The 24,230-nt window shown below is 36.4% G+C and overlaps 1 protein-coding gene and 1 long non-coding RNA gene across 3 annotated transcripts; both read right to left on the reverse strand.

The window, feature by feature from the left end:
* Nucleotides 1–5,397: 5,397 nt before the first annotated feature.
* LOC131302439 (L-ascorbate oxidase-like) lies at nt 5,398–22,967 on the reverse strand. 2 transcript variants are annotated; one of them, XM_058329097.1, is made up of 5 exons: nt 22,533–22,964; nt 22,174–22,266; nt 8,500–8,712; nt 8,208–8,387; nt 5,398–6,551 (listed from the first exon to the last, which is right to left on the reverse strand). In XM_058329097.1, the coding sequence occupies exons 1-5, from the start codon at nt 22,797–22,799 to the stop codon at nt 5,595–5,597; spliced, it is 1,710 nt and encodes a 569-aa protein (XP_058185080.1). In that variant the 5' UTR covers nt 22,800–22,964; the 3' UTR covers nt 5,398–5,594. The 2 variants fall into 2 exon arrangements, with proteins under 2 accessions (XP_058185080.1, XP_058185081.1); XM_058329098.1 differs by lacking the exon at nt 22,174–22,266 and having other exon boundaries at nt 22,533–22,967.
* LOC131302440 (uncharacterized) lies at nt 13,122–15,612 on the reverse strand. Its single transcript, XR_009191744.1, has 3 exons — nt 14,819–15,612; nt 13,988–14,202; nt 13,122–13,846 (listed from the first exon to the last, which is right to left on the reverse strand). It is a non-coding gene; the product is annotated as an uncharacterized LOC131302440 (long non-coding RNA).
* Nucleotides 22,968–24,230: the final 1,263 nt, after the last annotated feature.

A 24,230-nucleotide genomic window follows, 5' to 3' on the forward strand; every position in this document is an offset into this window, starting at 1 on the left:
CTCTCTTGGTATAGTTTAGTCTTTGTTAATTTTGTTTTTCTCTTATCTCTTCAGACCAACGACTTGTCATGATCTTTGAGAGTTTTTTCTCGGATAGTGATAATGCCAAAACTGTTTATTTTTTTTGTGCCAAAATTCCAAGGCATAAAAGTCTTATACAGTGCACATGTACAAACCTTTTGTGTACTAAAGTTTTGATACCAACAAAAACAGTTTTGACATTATCATTTCTCTTTTTTCTCTCGTTGATTTTCTTGAGAGTTAGTTTCGTCTTTGGACAAATATTTGTTTATAAATCGAATTTTTTCAGAGACGATATTGCTTCATAATGATATCCGTGCCAACAATGCTCTTACCCTACTTGATGTTTTTTGCTAGGCAACTCGTGGTGGCTTGTCAAATCTATAATTTTTGGAAGTTTATTGGCGCGTTTATACTTGATGGAGTTCATCGTCTTGGTATTTGTTGTCTTTTATCTTTGGTTAGCACATTACTTTATTTTTGAGACTGTTGATTCTAGGTATGAATGTACAGCACATTGCGAGTGTCATTGTTTGCCTCAGGCTTAACGTTGGGGTGAAAGACATCGATTGCCTTGTGTTTTCTTGTTTTATAATAGTTAGATGATTAGTTTGGCTTTATACAAGATATTTGCAATGAAGTCCGTTATGTGATTGCTGATGTGCTTATATTAATATAATCTTCTCCATTTTGTTTAAAAAAAATCTCGTTCAAGTCAAAAACATGTGCAATCCCATCAATCCCGCACAACTTTCCAGACAACTGAACGGAGCCTAAACCTAGTTTTTCCAATTCCCTAGCTAATACTAACTCCCTTCAACAATTATACAGACTATTTTCAACCCTATTTTTTTTTATTCCACCAAATTAAAATTCAACTTCACACTCACATTCGCCAAAACAAAACAATTAGTTAAAAAAGAAGTGTGGAAATAACAATCTCATTTAGAAAAAGGTTTGAGGAACAAAGAAGAAAACTGAATTTTTGGATTCAGTAGCTATATTGAGTATTATAACCATCATATCAAGGGTAAAGGCAATATCAAAAAGGAAGAATGAGAAAAGTTCTTGGACAATCCAGATTGGAATTAATCAAAATGGAGGAAAAGAAAGAAGTGGATTTTTTTTAAGTTATGAAGAGGGTTGGGGCCATAAGGGACTAATCTCTACGGCACACCGTATTTTGGATCAATTTCGTTTAGTAGCGACGGCGACAATGGTAAAAAGAATGGTGGCGGGCGGTGGCGGTGGATTCTTGGTGGCTCATAGCATATTGAATGGGGGTTGGCGAGTTGGGTAGTTGATAACGATGATGAGACTGTGATTAAAAGGAGAAATATCGCAATTTGAAGAGAAAGACTGGGTTTCATGGTTGAAGAAGGAGAGGTGTTCATTGGATGGGATTATGTTTGGAGAGAGAGGATTATGTGGTGGGATTATGTTAGTCCAAGTTAACAAAAATCCGTTGTCAATTTATATTTGACGAATTTCAACAGTATGGGACAATTGAATAACGGATCAATAGTTTAGGTGTTCAATTGAAGTTTAGCAAAATTTGAATTTCTATTAAAAATTGAGGTCGAAGTTTGGAAGGTATTTTAAAATTTTCGCATTCCATTTTTAATTGAGTAGTCAGCAAAACTCTAGGGGGCTTTCCCATCCCGAAAGGAAAGATAAATATAATAGTCAAGGGAGAAAGAGAGATCTGTGGTTTGCGTGCATGGTGTCTACACGCCGTGCTTTGAGCATGTGAGTTTGGAGTATCGAGAATGTACAACGGCTTTCGGGGCTCATCTTTGGGTCCCATTCAAATTATTCGAACCGTTTAATTTTTTTACAGATTTTAGGATCCTATATACTGAAGGAGAAATTGAAAAATTGAATCAACCACTTACACATGTTTAACTGAACTAATTTTTTGAAAGGGCAACTTTAAAAATAGTTTTAAAATTAATGAACGATTTGAATCATTCTTGTGGGACAGAAAAGTGGGCCTCGTAATCTGTTTGTACATTTTCGGTACCCAAATAGTTCGGCAACCTTAGCATGAGTGCATATACAAATATACATCTGGGAGTGGAGAAAGTGTACATCACGAGTTGGTAAAAAAAAAATTAAAAAATTGTATTGGCAAGTATAAGCCAAAAGACTAGGTAAACGGTGAGCGTGGCTTCATATCCAGTACTCCATCTGTCTTTTTTAAAATGAAAAAAAATGAAGCACAATCCCCGGCCGGGTCGTGCCCCTTTAATTAAAAAAAATAAAAAATCAAGCCAGGGAAGTTATTTTATTATCTGGGTCAACTCGAAATAAGTCCCTGTTCCAAAATACCTTCTTAAAAAATAATTACTTATTTCATATTTTTAAATTTAAAAATAATGTAAATGAAAATTAATTTTGAAATTTTTTTTACACCGTATAAAAAAATCTCAATGAAATCTATCAAATAAGATTCATATTGATAGAAAAATTATTTGGATAAGCACATGATTTTTGAGCTTGAAATTGTCTTCTTAAAAAATAAGTACTTAATTATTTCTCTTTCGGGAATGGGGCCTAAGAGAGATATTATAGATTAGGATTTTCTTGATTAAAAAAATAAATCGTGGTGGCCGGGCATTATTTGAGAGAGATATATATTTCCCATTCGATATACCAGAATACTATTCTATATATTCTCTGTGTGTGTGTAAATTTCTAAGATAAATTAACGAAAACTAACGCACTCTCTTTTATCCTTTTTTTTTTTTTTTGCCTTTACAAATCCATTTTGTTGAACATTTAAATTGGTTGTCATGATTTTGGAATTCATTTGTGGCGGTGGCCATTTCAAAAGTCATTAATACCTACATGACTCTTCAAATGCAGTGTGAGATGTAAAACCACATTTTGCTACCTCCAGATATTCTAACAATCCTTTTCTCTCTTCTCAATCTCATATTTATTCCGCTCCCTCCATTCCATTCCATATTGATGGTTCATTTTCAACACACGTGCCTTCAAGAAGTTGTCTATATTTTACGATCTATAATATTTTTACATGATTTTGTAAATTTTTTCTGATTAAAACTAATTGAAAACTATCAAACAAGATTCATATTGCATATGAAAATATTCTAAGTTAAAGCATATAGACAATTTTGTGAGAGGTCTCAAATAGTGAAAGTGGACACTTTGATATGGAACGGAGGAACAGCCTTACAACTAGGCCATTAAATGGACCTGATTAGGGCTTATTGGTTTGTTAGATTTTTTGGTGATCCCTTCCCCTTTTCTTTTAGTGTGTTTCCCTTGTCCTCTATATTCTTTTTCAGCTCCTTTCAAAAAAAATATTCTTTTTCAGCTGGATCTTAGCTAATCCATTCTAAAAAAAAAAAAAACTTGAACTTGCACAGGGCAATCCTAGTGTAGCCCAAAGCATATTCTGACGTAGAGTATGGAAAATGTGAACTAGTCATCCATTTGAAAGGTTGTACATGTTTAATAATCAAGATATTAATTTCTACGAAACCCATTTCTTGACTTGTAAATACAATATACCAACAGATATCCTTGTTTGTGTTAGAATTTGAAGACATTTTGACCCATAACAAACTAACAATAGTGAGGGAAAAATAGGGTAGTCCTATGGTACACACTCCTTATTAGGGGGTGTGCCATACGCACCATGATTTTAAATTCTTGGATTTAAAAGTGAATAACCGGACCACCCATTTATTAAATCAATTAATAAAATGAAAAAATGGTTTAGCGGTAATAGGTTATTCTCTCTTCCATGACTCTCTATCCCTCTCCCTCATTTGTAAACTACTGCAAATTATATAACATAACCATAATTGTTATGACAACACAAAAAATTGGCATTTTGTTACCACAATGTGTCGTATCATAAGAACATTTAGAATTGTGCATTTAATATACTTGATATAATACCAATTTCTCTGTTGTAACTGAATGTACGATTGACTTGCAACCGCGACACAATAATGACGATCAAAACCATTGATTTCGTTATATTTGTTGATTAAATAATCCACATAATTTTTTGGCTTGATAGGGTTTAGAAAGCCCTTTCATCGGCACCTGAATTCAATTGTAAAAGGATTTTTTTTGTCTAATTAAGGGTCTAATGATAAGTGATCAACTTCATTCTTGTATTTGGATACATTAAATTTTTTCGATTACGCAGTTATTGATATATAATTTTGGTGACAATGCTAAATATCGCATGACTTGATATTCTAACAGTTATGATCGATCATTCTAAAAATACTCGCTAACGACGTTTAGTTATGGTATGGTATTTTGCCGATTATAACTATCGTTAACTGAATATTCTGATTGAATTTTTTTATACAACACATTGTGGGTATAAAGAAGTTAATTTATGGTGTTGTCAGAACAAATTTAGTTATATTACTGAATTTATGGTTTTATATTTTGTGGATTATAACTATTGTTAACTGAACATTCCGATTGAATTTTTTTCATATGACACGTTGTGGGTATGAAAACGTCAATTTTTGGTATTGTCATAACAAATTTGGTTATATTACTGAATTTGTGGTATGTTATTTTGCTAATTATAACTATCGTTAATTGAACATTTCGATTGAATTTTTTAATACGACACGTTGTGAGTATGAAAACGTCAATTTATAGTGTTGTCATAACAAATTTGGTTATATTACTGAATTTGTGGTATTTTGGTCTTGTTACGGAATATTTTAATCAATTTCCTTTGCTACGACAGTTGTGGGCATGACAATTATGGCATTTTCAAAACAATTATGGTTTGTTATATAATTTGTAGTATTTAAATATGTTTTCTTTTGATACGACACGTTGTGGTAAGAAAATGACAATTTTAGGTGTTGTCATAACAAATTTGATTATTTTTCTGAATTTGTGGTATTTTACAAATGTATTTTGTTTGGGTATAACAATTATTGATTCTGGTACGACATATTTTGATTTTGTTACGGAATATCATACGTGTCAAAGAATTTTTGGTACGACTCATTGTGGTAAGATAATGTCAATTTATGGTGTTGTCATAACATTTGTGGGTATCATTATTTAATTTGTGATATTGTACACATATATTTGGTTAGGATATAAGTATTATGGTTTCTGGTATAAATAATTATGGTTATATAATAACAATATTTTTTAACTATGGGTAACCTACTAATGACCTGTTCAACAAGTAAATTTTAAAGTAGATGTTGTAACTAGCATAAAAAATATGAATTAGAAAACCAAAAATTGTCATAATAAAAATCACAAATTGTCATAATTTAGACATACGGTATACCCTGTGTAGCATAGTTTTGTCCGAAAAAATAAGTACCAAGGTTCAAAGACTTAGACCCTCGAAACCATCCAATTCTGATACTGTATTTTCCGAAGCATCCAACTCAAAACTAATTGGCCGTGGACGGTGAGGCCTTACGACTCTTATGTACCAAACTTCTTGTGGGGTAAGCCTCTAAATACCCGAAAAGAATTTTCACTACTTACAGAATAATTGTCAATTTGAAGTATTTTAGAAAGGTTTCCTATCGAAGGGTTTATGGCCTACGGAAGCCTTTGGTATCACCACAGCCCGTAATAGATGTTGGATACCTCCCCAACATCTCCACCCCTTCTTCAAACACCACCCCCATGCCCAAGTAAAAGTGAGCCTCAATGTGGCAATGGAAAGCCCAAACTCCCGGATTATCGGCCACAAACCTGAGAGCAGTCCACCCGTAAGGCTGAACAGACACGGTGTTCTTCATAATCGGATCAACAAGATTATACTTCTTTGGGTCACTATTGATGTCAAACTTGCCCTGCCCGTAGCCCATGACCCAGAAATCATGCCCGTGGAGATGCCAAGGGTGGGTCTCACTGTTGTTATCAGTCATTGTATTGGCATTTTGGAGAATGATATCCACTGTTGAGTTGAACTGCAACTTGTAGATTGAGCTGCTAGCAGTGGCATTGGTATTGTTTGGTTTACCGAAAATATCATAGTTCTGCGAATCATAGCCGTCTGGAGGAGGGGTTTGGTCGAAAACATGGTTCAATCTGTCCTTCACGGCGATTAGGTAAGGGGTATCGGGAAGGTTGTAGGAGATATTATTCACAGACCACCGGGTGTAACCGTTGATCGTGTTTTGAGTATTGAGCATGACTATGACGCGGTCCGACGTCTGAGGAGGAGGGAGGATGTAAACCTGTCGGGCCTTCATCGCCTCACCCTGGGCTAACCGTGGCGCCACATCATCCCAAGCTGGGCCGACGGGTGGAACCGTGGGAGGGGATCTTCTTGGGTGGTTCGGGTAGTAGTTGAAAATGGCTAACCCATTGGGAGTAGTACTCTTTCGGCCGACTACTTTTGAAACTGCCCAGTAGTTTCTTGTAGGGGCTTGATTCGCTTTTACCAAGACAGAATATGTTTCACCAGAGTAGATAAATAAATTTTTCACTACAAAAGGCTCAATATTGTGTCCATCTGCTTCAACAACAGTCATATTATGACCCTGCATTAGAAATACTATGTTAGTTATGATTTTTTTTTCGCTCTTGCTATTGTCAGCCCACAAGTACACTGGAAAACAAGAAAAACACGTAATTCTGTGTATTTTTTTACACTTTTTAATATACATTCGCACACTTATTATTGTCAGCCTATTGGGTTGATTTTAGAATTTTCCTCTTTTTTTTCAAGTTGATATATTATGAAGTATGAGTAGAGGTGGCAATATGATCCCATATTTTTTTAACCCGCCCAATCAGCTAACTTATAACCCAACCCAACCCAATCCGCCCGTAATATATAATAGGTTATTATGGGTTCAATCCGTATCAACCCATATTTACATTGGCTTAGGTGGGTTAAAAATAGGTTTAATATGGGCTGAAATTAAAAGACCCACATTTCTCTCCCTCTTCTTCTTTTTCTTCCTGGAAAGGAATTTTGAATTTTTTTTAGAAATTGTGGTCCATACCTTTACCAGCCAAACCATTTTTTTTTTGTCAAACAAAATGGAATCAGCCAAACCTTTACAAACCACATAGGCACACATACATTCAGTTATTCTCTTCACATTCAAGACAAAAAAAAAAATTGCATTTGTTAATTTTGCGTCAAATTTTTTTTTTATTTTTTGATTTGTCTCGTTGAGAGGAATCGAAAAATAAAAACTTCTGATCAAAATTCAGAATTATTTTAAATATTGACAAAAATAAGTCAAAAATTCTGTCTTTTTGGCTTATTTTTCTTTTTATTCAAAAAATTATGAGACTATGTTTCATATTCGATCATAATTTTTTTTCCCGATACCTCTCATTGAGACGAATCAATAAGTCAAAAAAGCTTGATGCAAAACAAATAAATGCCAAAAATATTGAATAAAAACAAAAAACTAGGAGAAAAGAAAATGAAAAAAAGAAGAAGAAGGACCGGTTGGATTGCTGGGACAAGTGGCAGATATGCATGAAAATTAGAATTTGAAAGCATTACTATTTGAACAGATTGAGGGAAAAAAAGAAAGCGCATTATCTTTTCTTTTTTGAATCTAAAATGTTGAATTCTCCCAATTTCCAATTTCTTCGAACCTGAAGGGGGTAGAAAACGGGACAGGTGGGGTTGAATGGTTTGATACCCTAAGAAATGGAAACGGATTGGGTTGGGTTTACCTAACCCATATTCAACCCGACTCATTTCAATATTACTTTTGATCCATATTTGACCCGCCCATATTCAATCCACGATCCGTTTCAATCCGTCCAAACCCGCTCATTTTTCACCTCTATGTATAAAGCAAAGAAAAGATGCATCTCCCAACAGTGAGATTTGAAACCCTAGCAACAAAGTTGCTCATGTAGTTTAAAAATGATGGAAATGTCCAGTTTGGTTAGTATTTAGAAAAATAACCTTTCAGATTTTTTTACCAAATCTTGTAAATAATTATTTCTCGTTGGCACATCACAAACATCTTTTTTTTTTTTTTGGCATAATCAGCTTTTGGATTTTTTTGGTTGCCACTTTGCAAAATAAAACCGCGAAGACAAGCTTCAAAATGTGTTATAGGATTGATTATTATAAAACGTATTCTAAAGCCAGTAAAGTAGTGAAGAGAACAAGGCATAAGTGTTACACAACAACCAAATGGAATACATAACTAACAAGTTACCTCAATTTCAAAACTAAGGGCAGCTAGAGATGTCAAGCTACCGATCCTCAGCCTATATGTCTTCTCCGGAACCACAGTAATAATATAAGGTGAGCATTCAGGATTTGTCGCGTTACAAAGGCCGACTTTTAATCCAGGAGTAGAACATTCAAACTTCCCTTTTCCATGTATCAAAAGCGACTGCAAGACAATAAAACACGTTAGCATCAACTTATAATAACGCACACAGTAACCTAGAAGACTCAAAAAAAAAAAAAATTTGTTGCAAAGAAATGTGTAGCGCGTTGTATACCTGAGATTCGTTAACCCAAACAAAGGGTATGGAAGAGAGTCCAGTGGCTAGTTCATAAGTGCTTTTGTGGTACCAATCGGTCAGAAGGATGCTTCTATCATGATCATAAGTATAGGGCTCTGATTCACCCGGTGGAAGCGATACCCGGATCATTCCGTTCAAACCGGCTTCTCTTTGCAGGCCGTAATGAGCATGGTAAAGATATGTTCCAGGCTGTAGAATATAAAAGATTGATTAAATGAAAATATCAAAACTATGCTCTCATGTTAGATATTTTGGCACTTTCCGGGGTTGTTCAAAACCTTCATTGGTGTCTTTATTATATCAACTCCATTTGATTGTAATGGGTAGGTTAATTAGGGGGTAGTTGCTCGCTCGATGCTCCTCCCATTATCTGCGCCAAATTGACCGGTACAAAATTGATCCAAGTTGACCGCTACGAAATTGATCCAATCACGTGAGAAGTAATTTGCATTAGCACATCATGCATATTTTTTCCAAGATCCGAAATTTTATTCCTGTGCGTTTCCCTTTCTTATAAAACTCTCCGAAAAATTTGTTTACCATATATATACATATGCACTCCGTATATCATTATCGTGACAATATCCTTTTCGTAGTATAAAAAATAAAGATCGCACGTTTGCCTTTTAAAAATTCGGTGATATTTTACTTTCCATTCATGCATCAGTAAAAGATTTTCGTTGGAAGGGAAAATAGTAGTATATAAATAGGGGTTTTCGTCACGGGGAGTTTTCACCACTGAGGAGTTTATTTTTTCGGCAGCAACCTTTTATTTTTACTACGTTCTTGCATCTAGAATTCTTCGAACGTTTTGGGTTTGTCTAAATCACGTTTCACATCATATTATTCATCCATTCATTGTTCATGATTTTTGGTGCCGTCTGCTGTTGTGGCCGAATCTTTTGGAGATTGATTCGGAGCCGGTTGAATCCGGAGATCGGGCGTGAAGTCCGTGGTGCATCTATTGGATCTTGAAGAAGCTCTGGGAGCATCGGAGATTGGCGAGAATAGGTAAAGGCTTGGGTAAGGTTTTTGCTATTTCGCAATATGTACTTCTTTTCGATTAATAGAATAAAGCAGTGGTATTAGGCCGTGGTTTTGGCTTAGGGTTATTTAGAACCCTAAGTTTTTCCACGTAAATCGTGCGTCTCTTGTTATAATTTTTATTCTACTGCAATACTTTATTTTTTGGTTTGGATTAATCAAGACTGTTAAATTTGGAAATTGGTAATTTTTATTAAAACTCCTATTCACCCCCCCTCTAGGAGTAGATTGAACGCTTCCGCATAATTTCAATTGGTATCAAAGCAGGTTGCTCTGTTTAGGTTTAACCACCTGAGTTTTATTCTGGGTATAATGGACATGAACACACCACGAGAAGGAGCCTCAAACTCGAGGCCACCCTTTTTCGACGGTAATGATTATCCGTATTGGAAAGCCCGTATGACCACGCATTTGAGTTCCCTAGGAGTTAGGGTTTGGAGATCTGTTAGGTACGGCTATGAGGCCCCTACCATAGAAGACACTACGACTAAACAAATGAGGGCTAAGGAGGACACTGAGTGGAATTCTGCTGACAATGAAAGTTTTGAGGCAAACTCTAAAGCTTTAGGAGCCATCTATGGAGCATTGAGTAAAACTGAATTTAGTCGTATTTCCGCGTGCACTACTGCAAAAGAGGCTTGGGATATTCTCCGAGTCACCCACGAGGGTACTAAGACTGTTAAAACTTCAAAACTCCAAATGCTTACAACACGTTTCGAAGATTTAAGAATGCAGGAAGATGAGACATTTGATAGTTTTGTCACTAAGTTGAGTGACATCGTTAATTCCTTCCACGCATTAGGAGAACCAATCCCTAATCTTAAAGTTTGTCGAAAAGTGCTTAGGTCACTTCCTGAGAGGTTTAGGGCTAAAGTAGTTGCGATCGAAGAAAGTGATAAAGTTGATGACATTCTTTTTGAGGAACTTGTAGGTAAACTTCAAACGTTTGAATTGAATCATCTCTCAAAGAAACCTACATTAAAGCCTAATAAAAGCATTGCTTTTAAATCTTCTAAAGAAGAATCTTTTGTGACACATGAGAGTGATGATGACCTTGACGAAGAAGAACTTGCTTTCTTTGCTAAAAAATTCAGAAAATTTGTCAAATTCCGTAAAAATAATAATTCTGGAAATTTTTCTTCTTCGACTAATGGGGGCAAGAATTTTAATTCTGGGGATAATGAAAAGAAATTTTCTATTGATAAATCCAAGAAACCCCAAGGTATACAATGTCACGAGTGTCATGGTTTTGGGCATGTTCAAGCAGAGTGTGCAAACACTCTTAAAAAGAAAGTGACCAAGGGTTATAAGGCTACGTGGGATGACGATAGTAATGACAGTAGTGATGGGGGTTCTGAAGCTCCTAGATATTCTGTGCTTGTTGCCAACATTAAGTCCCCCACGTCCCCCAAATCGGTTGATCTTTCTACAACTCTTAGCGATGATAGTAAGTATGTCTCGACTGACGAAGACTGTGAGAATAGTGATGATGATATAGATTCTATTCATGAGGCCTATAATCAATTGTTTAAAGAGGGTGTAAAATTGAAAAAGAAAAAGAAGGAACTCATGAGTGTCATCGAGAAAATTAGTGGTGAGAGGAACAAACTTAGTGATGACATTGAATCTAAGAACATCGAGCTTAAAGAATTAAAAACCTATACCGCTAATTTGAAAGACAAGTTTGCCAAAATAGAGAGAGAGCATGTGGATGCCTTAAAGGCTCTCGAAGGGTCTAAGGATAGGATTTTTGAATTGGAGCGTGACCTTAGGGAGGCCACTGAGGCCATAAAGCGTAATGAGTGTGGCGCAACTCGTATTGCCGAAATGACAAGTACGTTTAGAAATAGAAGCAGCTTAGGGTTTATTGATCCACCTTCATTGACACCTATGGCTAACAAGGTCACAAAGAACGAAATCAAGTTTGTGAAATCTGATATTGCAAAGAATGAGGTAGTGAGCGATAAACCTGAATCTTCTATTAAATCTCCCACCATCATTAAGAATGCTTACAACAGTAATCATGTTCCTGAAAAGAAAAATCTGTTTATTTGTCACTACTGTGGTGGTCAAGGTCACATTCGACCTTTTTGTTATACACTTAGAAGGGACAATCAGAGAACAAAGGGGAAACTGTTTGTAGCCCCAATTAATAAAAGTGTTTGGTATGGTCAACCCAATGTGGGAAAAGCTCAAGTTGTGTGTCAGTCTCCCACAAACATTAAGAATGAGAACTTTCAAAAGACATTGAGTCAGTTGGCGAATCAAACTTCTCACCTCGTCGAGGAAATCAAAAAGTTGTCAAATTTGGCTAATAACAATGGAGAGACTAATAGGATTGTTGAAAGACATATCACACACGGTCACACATCGCATGTGAACACCAAACCAAAGCAAACATGGAAGAGAGTCGCTGTCGTTTGTCATGTAGCACACACTGCTTTTCGGACACAAGATGCTTGCGCTTGGTACTTAGACAGTGGATGTTCTAGACACATGACCGGAAATAAATCTTTCTTTGCTAAGCTAGAGAAGTATAATGGTGGTTTTGTCACATTTGGCGATGGTAATACGGGTAAAATTGTAGGACAAGGCACCGTAAACGCACCCGGAATCCCTCTGATAGATAATGTGTTATATGTTGAGGGTTTAAAAGCTAACCTGTTAAGCATAGGGCAATTCTGTGATAATATGCATGAAGTAAATTTCTCTAAAGATAATTGCTCTATTATAGATGCTAAGGGTGTGTGTGTGGTTAAAGGTATTCGATCTTCGGATAATTGTTATTGTGTTGAAACTGCAAGGTCTAATGTGTGTCATCGAGTCTTGCTTGATGATGTAGAAATTTGGCACCAACGTTTAGGACACGTAAATTTTCCAGAATTGCATCGAATAACCAAGAACGAGATTGTGAGGGGAGTGCCCAAACTTGCCAATGGGCAAGGGCTTGTGTGTGGTGGTTGCATGAAGGGCAAACAAATAAAAAGCCCTCATAAAAAGACAAATTTAGTTGCAACCACAAAATGTTTAGAGTTACTTCACATGGACTTGATGGGACCCTCACGTACTGAAAGTTTAGGGGGCAAGCGATATATTCTGGTTATAGTTGACGATTTTTCTCGCTTCTCATGGATTGGTTTTCTTAGAGAAAAATCTGATGCTTATGCTTGTTTCAAAACTATTTGTCAACGTATTCAAAATGAGAAAGGGTACCCTATCACACGAGTCCGCAGTGATCATGGTCGTGAGTTTGAGAACTCCGACATTGAAAAATATTGTAATAAAAAGGGTATAAAGCACGAGTTCTCCGCACCTCGCACACCCCAACAAAATGGGGTTGTTGAAAGAAAGAATAGAACCCTTCAAGAGATGGCGAGAGTTATGCTTCATGCAAAGCGTGTCCCTAGAAACCTTTGGGCTGAAGCTATTAATACTGCGTGCTATACTATAAATAGAGTGTATGTTAGACCAGGGACTACTCTCACACCCTATGAAATTTGGAATGGTAAGAGGCCTTCAGTGAAGTATTTTAGGGTGTTCGGTAGTAACACTACAACAAAATCATGATGTCGAGGCAGTCAAAACTGCCCCAAAAAGAGACCTAATGGGGCATTTTAGCTATTGGGGCAAAATATGCAAGTGCCGCTTGTAACGGTGCAGCAATAGCTTTATGCGGCACTTTTACAAGCCTCAATAGTTCTTTTACCCGGCATACGAAAGTGCTTAGTAAACCATCATATTAAGGCAGTTTCTGGTGCATCGATAGATTATTGGATAGGAGTACTAACCATGGTTAATTATATATCGAGGCACTTTGAAGTGCAGGGACAGCTTAGTTTATGTGGCATTTATCAATGCCTTTGTAGCTTTGGTTATGCGGCACTTCTAACTGCCCCAAAAGAATCCTTTATTTAAAAAATAAATAAATTCCTTCTCCATGTTATATCCACGTTTCCAACAACATTGGCAATGTTATATGGATCACCATAAGCCACACTTTACATATCAACATAATACACCAACTAACTTTGAACATATGCATCAATAAGATCACCATATGCTAGGATACAAGAATAAAAATTCAATGAACTTGTCATTCAAATTGTACAAAAAGCTGTCCAACTCCTTGTCTTAACATATTAAACGAAAAAGGTTCTAACAAAACTTTTACAAGAATTCATGCCAAGTGACACAAGTAATACCAGCATATGAACAAAATGAAGTTGCAAAACAAGGTTGACAAATCCTTTCCCAGCAAGCCATCTCCATCGTCCAAAGCCTTAATTGGAAAAACAAGGACATACTTACCTAAGAATCTGTAGAAGTAAAGAGCTGAAGTAAATTTAAAAGTGGGAATCTGGAGAAAATAAAGAAGATGATCAAAGAATTCCAATCAAACACAGAGATGAGAGTTGCTTACCCAAAATCCATAGTTTCATGTGATACCTGTTTGAAATATAAGAACATCTTTAGATACAAAACAAATAATTTCACAATAGAGAACTTAAATACTCCAGAGAAACTAACTAGTCTAACTGTACAGGAACTGGGTATGTTATAGTGGACTTATTACTCACCATTAGCACTTTCAATAGAATTTGGTACTCTGTAGCCATGTATATGCACAAACTTCCCCTAGACATTGTTCAAATGATTCAAAGAAAGGGAAAAAAAAGTGATTGAACAACTCATGTGACACATTAAGGCCATAATCTTCAAATGAGTCAAACTAAAAATCCATATGATATGTGAATGAACTAAGTAATTCAAGACCAATTAAGCCAATTAGTCCAAGTACCAACTACAATTTTAGCAGTACACAAACATAGAAAACTACAATTTCAATGCTTAAAAAGTTGAAGCTGCAATTCCACACCAAATATCTATAGAGAGAAGAGAGACATTACCAAAATATAGTCCTCAATCAATTAAGTTTTCTCGCCTGAAAAATCGAAAAAGCTTTTTGGGCAAAAGAACTTTGTGACCATGCAACTTTTTCTGACTGTATGGCAATTACAGGGTGTGCAATGCACTGGCCCTTTAGGAAAGGCCAACACAATGAGCCTGTAGAGTGGTTTCATGCCTATCTAATTAATCAAGGCCTTAACTTTACCCCCGCAAAAAACCAAATGAATGCCACAAACGCTTGCACTGATCTTGTTACTTGGAATAGTTTAGCACTTAGCAAGAACAAAAGCAGAACCAGACAATAAAATTCAAAGAGATAAGCACTTGTGAGTTTGTCATTTACCTGGTTCATTAAGGGGCTAAACAATAGCCGCATCATCCATATATACTTCCTTCCTGCGGCTAATACGAATTAGGCTGTACATCGATTTGTCCTGTATTACGAATTGTTGGGGCCATCACCTATAACATGTTAATGAATAAAGCATAACACAAAGTTGAGGTATAAGAATATTCCAAAAACTGAAAGGAATCAGCAGTAATAAAGTAATAGAAAATATAAAAATCAACCGTTTGAAACAGCAAGAGAAAGCTACACAACTAAATGAGAATGTAACCATGCATCGCTCCTTGCAAAAGCAAAGAAGACAAGTATCTACTTCAGCAAACTCCTCCCACATACTAGAATTCTGCTTGAAGAAACTTTTTCTTTTGATTAATCACATCAACAAAGGATCTGACCACCACCAGCCATGCCCACCACTTCATCCACGCCGATCAACCTAAACCAATGGATTGAAACCAAAATTAAATTTTGTTTTGTTTTTTCCCAAACCAAACCCAGATTTGGTTCGACTTTTTCCGAACCAAACCCATACCAAAAATTACAAAGCAATTAAAAAAAACCCAAATTTCTGAGTATACCTTCAACGAAGAAGAGGAGATAGAGAGTAAATGTTCTGACCAATTTCAGTTCGATTATGATTGAAACTTCGACGACGATGATCGGAACTTCGACACTACGCCAGATCTACCTCGCCTTCGCCGTCTTAGCCACCCCTCAAGCTTTCGATTTTGAAACGGGAACTGGAACATACTAGTGCACATGAGAGAGAGAGAGAGAGAGAGAGAGAGAGAGAGAGAGAGATTACCAGTGGCAAAGACGGGGTGGGAATGACGACTGAAGTGACTGAACCCTAATTGAGCGGATATTTTCATGGGGGGGGGGGGGGGGGGGGGGGGGGGGGGGGGGGGGGAACACATAAACGACGCGGGAGAATGAAATTCCAATTTCCCTCCAACTCTCCAAGCTTTTGAGGCACACCGGAGTGACGTGTTTGATGAGTTGTAAAAACTGCCCTAATATACAAACCTTTTGGGGCACTAAAACCAGCCCTATCATATTAAAAGTAAAAAATAATAATTCAAAAATCTGCTATTAAGTTGGACTGCCCCATTAGGTTAACAAAATAAGGCACTTTCTAAGGGAATGCCTCGTCAAGTATTTGATAAGGCAGTTTTGTAAAAGTGCCCTTTAAAAAGTGCCCCAAAATCTCCTTTTTGTTGTAGTGTAAATGTCATATTTTGAGAGATAGTGAGTCCTTAGGCAAATTTGACTCAAAGAGTGACGATGGTATCTTTTTAGGGTATTCCAACACGAGCAGAGCTTTTAGAGTATATAATCTACGCACCTCTACCCTAGTTGAGTCGGCCAATGTAGTTGTTGATGATACCACTCTTGATCAGTCAGTCCCTCAGGTTAATGATGAGGATGAAGGGAGTTGGGAAATTTTTGAGGGGGAGTTTCAATCCAATGGTTTAGATGAGGGAGTTTCTTCTAAAGAGGTTGTTGACATTCCTACGGGTGTGGATGAGAGAGTTGAAAAAGATAGTGAGATTGAGGTAGATGAGCCTTTAGAAGATGAGGAGTTAGGTCAACACAACTTAGTTCCTTTCTCTGCCAAAGAACCCTCGGCTAGAGTAAAACTTAACCATCCCATTAGCCAAGTCATAGGAGAACCCAATGATGAGATGAAAACTAGGAGGCAAATTAGGAATGAGATCAATTATGTGTGTTTCACGTCCACATTAGAGCCAAAAAGGGTAGAAGAGGCCTTAGGAGATGACTATTGGATAGGAGCCATGCAAGAAGAACTACAACAATTTTTGAGGAATGATGTCTGGTACTTAGTACAGAGACCCTCTCACACTAACGTCATAGGCACTAAGTGGATATTTAAAAATAAAAAGGATGTAGATGGCATAGTTGTGCGTAATAAGGCTAGGTTAGTTGCCCAGGGGTACACCCAAATTGAGGGAATTGATTTCGATGATACCTTTGCCCCCGTAGCAAGAATGGAGTCAATAAGGTTACTTTTTGGCATTGCATCTCATTTTAATTTTAAATTATTTCAAATGGATGTTAAAAGTGCTTTTTTGAATGGTGATCTTAAGGAGGAGGTGTATGTGGAACAACCTAAAGGGTTTATTGACCCTTCATTTCCTGATCATGTGTACCGCCTTCGTAAGGCCCTTTATGGCCTTAAACAAGCCCCTCGAGCTTGGTATGAACGTTTAACCGATCATCTTTTAAATACCGGCTTTGTGAAAGGGGGAGTAGACCGAACCTTATTTCTGAAGAAAATTGAAAGTGACCTTTTAATTGCTCAAATATATGTTGATGATATTGTGTTCAGTTCCACAAATGAGCGGCATGCGAAACAATTTGGGGCACAAATGTCCCATGAGTTTCAAATGAGCCTAATGGGAGAATTGACTTACTTTCTAGGATTTCAAATTCGTCAGTTGAACGATGGGATATTTTTGTCCCAATCCACATATGCGAAAGAATTAGTCAAAAAATTTGGTTTGGAAGATTCCAAGAGTACTCGTACTCCCATGGGTTCCACCGTTAAAATTGCTAAAGATATTGAGGGCGCTAGTGTTGACTCCACGCTTTACCGTAGTATGATAGGAAGCTTATTATATCTTACTGCTAGTCGTCCTGATATTTCGTTTAGTGTTGGAGTGTGTGCCCGCTATCAATCTGACCCTAAAGAGTCTCACTTGATTGCTGTCAAGCGAATTATACGTTATGTTAAGGGCACCTCCACGCTTGGTCTTTGGTATCCTAAGGGTACTAATGTGGACTTAGCCGCATTTTCCGATGCCGATTGGGCTGGAAGCGCGGATGATAGGAAGAGTACCTCAGGTGGTTGTTTTTATTTGGGAAACTGCTTGGTTGCTTGGCATAGCAAGAAGCAGAATTGTGTTTCATTGTCCACTGCAGAGGCTGAATATATTGCCACTGGTAGTTGTTGCACCCAACTTTTATGGATGAAGCAAATGCTTCAAGACTACGGTCTATCTCAAGGTGTAATGACTATTTTTTGCGATAACACAAGTGCCATTAATATTTCTAAAAATCCAGTCCAACATTCTAGGACTAAACATATCGACATCCGTCATCATTTTATTCGTGATTTGGTTGAAGATGGGGTCGTGGCACTTGAGTTTATACCCACACAAGATCAAAAAGCGGATATTTTCACTAAGCCTTTAGATTCTCTTAGGTTTGAGTACCTTAGGAAATCTCTTGGTTTAATTTCTCTAGATTAGGTTGTGTGTGGGGTCACATGTCATCTCATATACTTGCTATAAATGTTTTTAATTTTGAGTTGTCATGTGTTGGTATGTACTTAGTAGTTTTTTTTTTCTCGATGTATTGTTTTGAGTCAATAAAAAATAAAAAAAAAATTATCGTGTGCGTGCTTGCAATGTTTTTGCGTGCTTGGGAATCATGTGATGTCTTGATATCAGTTTTACATATGTTTATGTCTTTGAGAGTTATGTATCGAATCAAATTTTCTATCATATCTCTCTGTTACATAGTGATGTTGTTCTCTGCTTTGGTAATAGAATCCCATGCTCACGTTTCTATGCACACAATCTCACTTGGAGCTAGTAAACTTACATTGTTTAAGTGGTCTCTATTGAGTCTCAGTTGAGTTTATCTTAACTCATCACTTTGATTGACCACATGTTCGTTGTTTACCTAGGGATGCTTTCCCTCATTCGACTCCTTATGAGATGGGCCGCCTATGGATTAGTGTGTAAAGCACCTCTAAGGTTTGGAAAAATCAAAATGAGACTTTCTTTTATTTCTTGTCTATTGCTTTAAAAAAAAAAAAAAAAAAGAAGAAGGAACAATACCCCTATTTAAAAAAAAGAGAGGGGGTTTATTTACATTTGTCTCTTCACCTTTGAGGTTATAGCTGCCTGGTCCTTTGCCCCACAAGGCTAGGTGTAAGTCGCTAATCTCGAGTCTAAAACAACCGATGAGGTTTGTGCTTAAGTTCCTATGTCCGAGCGTTTCTGGTTTGACTTCCTTGTGATAGTCTTGTTTAAACCTTTCTTGAGATAAGATTATAGCGCCCACTTAGTCCTTGATAAGTTTTTCTTGCTCCTCATGCACGGCGTTTACGCTTCACATTCATAGGCTTGAGCATGGTATCCTGTCCATTCTTTGATCTGCATCATTCTGCTTCATGAGTTGATACGGTCTTAAATTTTCATTCGATGCATTTCTTTTATAGCCATCTTGCCTATGTGATTCTTGTTATTGCATATCGTATGATTCTCTTGTATTCTTTCAGGTTGCATGTGTCTCACTCGGCTACATACTTTTTCCTTTGTTTTTCCGTGACAAAAAGGGGGAGAGTTTTTAGTTTTTATGGTCATGGGTTGGCGAGTAATGGAGAGTGATATGTGTCATTAAGTCTTGCATAAAGATAGATAATGTTTGAGTGCTTTGTTCATTTGGGGAGATACTTATAAGGAGAGATTTATTTTATTGATGAATCGCTGGTTAAGTTTTCATGCCTTTGGATATAATGTTGCTTTGTCATTTATTATTAAATTATGCCGACCTGTTCTACTTTTCGAAACATATATTTTGTCGCATAGTTTTTGTTGAGCAATCTTTGCAGGTATTGAAAGTGCAACTCAATCTTCATTGGATAGACCTAGTTTAGACTAGTGTTTGTCTCTTTAAATTGTATTTTTCCATTGTGTTTTAGTGCAGTTGGTTTTGTCCCGAAAATGCCAAAGGGGGAGATTGTTAGATATTTTGGCACTTTCCGGGGTTGTTCAAAACCTTCATTGGTGTCTTTATTATATCAACTCCATTTGATTGTAATGGGTAGGTTAATTAGGGGGTAGTTGCTCGCTCGATGCTCCTCCCATTATCTGCGCCAAATTGACCGGTACAAAATTGATCCAAGTTGACCGCTACGAAATTGATCCAATCACGTGAGAAGTAATTTGCATTAGCACATCATGCATATTTTTTCCAAGATCCGAAATTTTATTCCTGTGCGTTTCCCTTTCTTATAAAACTCTCCGAAAAATTTGTTTACCATATATATACATATGCACTCCGTATATCATTATCGTGACAATATCCTTTTCGTAGTATAAAAAATAAAGATCGCACGTTTGCCTTTTAAAAATTCGGTGATATTTTACTTTCCATTCATGCATCAGTAAAAGATTTTCGTTGGAAGGGAAAATAGTAGTATATAAATAGGGGTTTTCGTCACGGGGAGTTTTCACCACTGAGGAGTTTATTTTTTCGGCAGCAACCTTTTATTTTTACTACGTTCTTGCATCTAGAATTCTTCGAACGTTTTGGGTTTGTCTAAATCACGTTTCACATCATATTATTCATCCATTCATTGTTCGTGATTTTTGGTGCCGTCTGCTGTTGTGGCCGAATCTTTTGGAGATTGATTCGGAGCCGGTTGAATCCGGAGATCGGGCGTGAAGTCCGTGGTGCATCTATTGGATCTTGAAGAAGCTCTGGGAGCATTGGAGATTGGCGAGAATAGGTAAAGGCTTGGGTAAGGTTTTTGCTATTTCGCAATATGTACTTCTTTTCGATTAATAGAATAAAGCAGTGGTATTAGGCCGTGGTTTTGGCTTAGGGTTATTTAGAACCCTAAGTTTTTCCACGTAAATCGTGCGTCTCTTGTTATAATTTTTATTCTACTGCAATACTTTATTTTTTGGTTTGGATTAATCAAGACTGTTAAATTTGGAAATTGGTAATTTTTATTAAAACTCCTATTCACCCCCCCTCTAGGAGTAGATTGAACGCTTCCGCATAATTTCAACAGAATTTGAACGAGGGATCGATGATGAGAGTGTTATGAAAAACGATAGATTAGAGAAAATTCCATTTCAGAGATCGAAACAAATACACAAACGCTAGGGGTACCAACCAAGCCGTGTACATACGGCGTACATCACCTTTTGGGACCCGCTGCGGTCCTATATATGTTTGATCTGTTGATATCAGGCCCCGTTTCAGAACTGGTTTAAGAGCATCGGTGGAATAAGCAAATGTGAATAATCAAAACATGACACATTAGATTTTGATTATCCATTTAGAGGTTGCTAAAGTTAACAATGTCAAATCCCACATTTGTTATTTTTTGCCCATAATCAAAACCAATGGGCCCTCCAAACTTTTTCCCTTCATTTCATGCATGATTTTTGAAAAAGCGATTTTTGAAGGAAAAAAAAAACAGTTTATGTTTAGAAACAATTAAAAAAATAGTTTTTCGAAACAAAAAACAGTTTTCATCAAAAAACACACTTTGTTCACTTAAAAACTGTAAATACAATTTTGAGAAATTGAAAGAATTATATTTACACAAATAGTTTTGAAATTATAAAAACTATAAATATAGTTTTTTAAAAACCGATTTTGTGTAAAAAACAGTTTTCTATAAAAGAGTTTTGAAATTTCAAAAACAGATTTTTTAAAAACACACTTTATTTACTTATAGTTTTTAAAATTTTTGAAAAAATTATTTTTTGTAAAAAAAAAGTTTCTGAAAAAAAAAGAAAAAATAATCTGAAAGTTACATTTTTTTAAAATTATTTTTTGAAAACATTGCTAAGAGAGAGAGAGAGGGAGAGAGGGAGAGAGAGAGAGAAGATTTTTGTGTAATATTGGTGTACTTGATTGAGAGATAAAATTTGGTTATTGACAAAATATTGCTAGCTTTGATTATTGAAAAGCCAAAATTTGATGAGTTGTTAATAGGTTGTTAGGTTTGGTTATTCCAATGTGAGTATTTTTTTGATCCAACATTGCTAACTTCAACAATTTTTTGTTTTGCTTGTTCTACTGTGGATGCTCTAAAAACTTATTTTTTGTCTAATAATAAGGCATGTTCCACGAAATAGTGAATAATTACTTATTTTTTAAGAAGATAGTTTGAAGCTCAAAAATTATATGCTTACGCAAATAATTTTCCTATCAATATGGATCTTATTTGATAGATCTCATTGAGATTTTTAATACAGTGCAAAAAAAAATTTGAATTTTTTTTCCATTAATATTATTTTTGAGTTTAAAAATATAAAATAAGCTACTTATTTGGGTTTTATGGAACAACCCTTCTTATTTTTCTTTGAGAAGTTTCAAAATAAGTACTTATTTTTTAACAAGGTTTATAGAACGGAACCTCAGCTCATTCGAATATGTTTTATGTGCTCGATTCAATCTTCTAACTTTTTATTCAAAAGTTAGCCACCAATGTATCGAATCATTTGTGTAGAATTGGTAATAGGCCTCACATAGCGACGCACACCGGTACTAATAGTCAGAGGTTTGAAAATTAAACTGACCCTATCCACCACAAATTTGTAAACAAAGGTGTCTCCAGGCACAATTGGACATTGTGTCACCCCCGCTGTTCCATCAAACCATGGTGTTCCTTTCTGCAATCATTCACAAAATACATGTAAACCAAATCAGCCATACAACAAAAATGACTTCTGGTGATGAAACAATTCCACCGCTGAAGTATCAGATTTCGTCACCAAAAGTACCAGCGAGATAATGTTTCGTCGCCTATTCGACTTTCTGGACTTCTAAAGGGAAAAAGAAAAAAATGTAAGATATATGTATGTGTGTGTGTGTGTATATATATATATATATATATATATATATATATATATATATATATATATATATATATATATACCTGACGAATCCCGTGCCAATGAATTACGACATTCTCAGTCAGCAAGCTGTTCTTGAGCTCCACCACAACCGTATCGTTCACCCGGGCCTCGATCGTGGGCCCTGGGGTCTTCCCGTTAATGGTGATGGCCAGTTTCTTGTAACAGTCCTGAGACTTGTACTCGTACTTCACTTCCCACTTGAAATGCCGGATTCGTGCCTCTGCTGGAAATGGAACAGAGAGTAGAGATAGAGAGAGAAACAGAGCCATGATCAGCTCACGACCCATGTCTTGAAAATAAAATCAATCAAATCCTAAGCTGGAAAAAAGGGTGTGGAACTTAATTAAATGAAATGGGTGGGTCTTGATGTGAAATATATAGAAGTGCTTGATGTTTGAGTTTTGTTTTGATGTTTGGGAGGGTATTTGTACACATGTTTGTGTTTGTGTTTGGAGAAGGAATCAATTAATGGGATGGAGATTAATTGTAAGAATAGGGTAGGTAGAGCTGGGTAAATTTCTAGGTAAAGTGTCCACGGAGTGATCCATACGGTTCGCCTAGTGATTAAGGCCTGAGAGCTAAGGATTTTGTTTCATCCGAAGATCTCAGCTCCGAAACCTCTCGGATGCTTCTAACTCCAAAATCCGAAGATATTAGCTCTCCGAAACCTCTCAGATGCTATTAATTCCAAATGAGTTGGTCCATACGAAGCTTAAATCCAACTTTAATTTGGACCCCGCAAATGGTCAGTAAAATTGATCCCCTAAATTAATCGAGAAGCATGTAAGCTGTGGAGACAGAAGTTAATTAGCTAATTCAAGGATGATTCTTGGTGGGATTTTTCTATAGTTCGTTGTTTGCATATGTGAGAATATGGGTAGATTTTGAATTGTCCGACACTATAAACATTGACCTTTGAAATTTATCGGGTTTGGAACCTAATTACGTAACCTATTAAATGAGTAAAGTCTTTTTGGCAATGTGTTTGAAATCGATTGATAGATATGAATGCGAAAACTATTCTTTGTATCGTCGCGTGTCGTGATTTGTTCGATTTTTAAAGATAGAATTTTATGTACACAAATTTATATTAGAAAATGAGTGGAATCGTTTGATGGATATGAATACGAAAATCTCTATCTTTTTCGTTTGTGTTTCTCTACTTATTGTTTTCCGTGCATGTCGTGTGTCGTGATTTGTTCGATTTTTAAACAATACATGAGTTTGCGAGATGAACAATTCTACAGTACTTAAGTCTTAAAAATGTCTCAAAACGGTTGCTGAGACATTTGTCATTCAAATTCATATCCCAATATCTGTATTCAGTGCATTTTCCAACCTCGTTCCAATTGAAAGGTCAAGCTTGTCAAGTTGGTATTCTCATTTGTCTCTCCAGTGGAGGCGTGAGTTCGAGCCTCATAGGGGGCGTGTCCAGTGTCCAAGGCTATGGATAGCCTCTGAACCCCTTGTGAACTAACATATATACTAACTAACTAACCCTCAAATCCCGCTAATGTATAAAGGTGACAAAAAAAAAACTCGTTCAAAAATTGGTGCAAGATGTAGCGTAAAACCATTACAAAGGAGATCAAGAAATTTGACCCCGGGGTTTGGCCAAGTGATCGAGTATGAAAAAGTAATAAGTGTTCGTTCTTCACGATATCGCATGTTCAAATCTCATGGAGGCCAAACGTTCTATACCTTCCGGCCAATCGAAG

This window comes from Rhododendron vialii, chromosome 10a (assembly GCF_030253575.1).
Source record: "Rhododendron vialii isolate Sample 1 chromosome 10a, ASM3025357v1".
NCBI lineage: Eukaryota > Viridiplantae > Streptophyta > Magnoliopsida > Ericales > Ericaceae > Rhododendron > Rhododendron vialii.

Bases quoted from the DNA above. Each gene is read 5' to 3' on its own strand.
- LOC131302439 (XM_058329097.1), bottom strand. From the start codon at position 22,799: ATGGGTCGTGAGCTGATCATGGCTCTGTTTCTCTCTCTATCTCTACTC. The intron at 22,267-22,532 runs GTATATATATAT...GAATGATTGCAG, and splicing joins ATTGGCACGGGATTCGTCAG to AAAGGAACACCATGGTTTGA. The intron at 6,552-8,207 runs GTAACTTGTTAG...TTTCTAATGCAG, and splicing joins CCCTTAGTTTTGAAATTGAG to GGTCATAATATGACTGTTGT.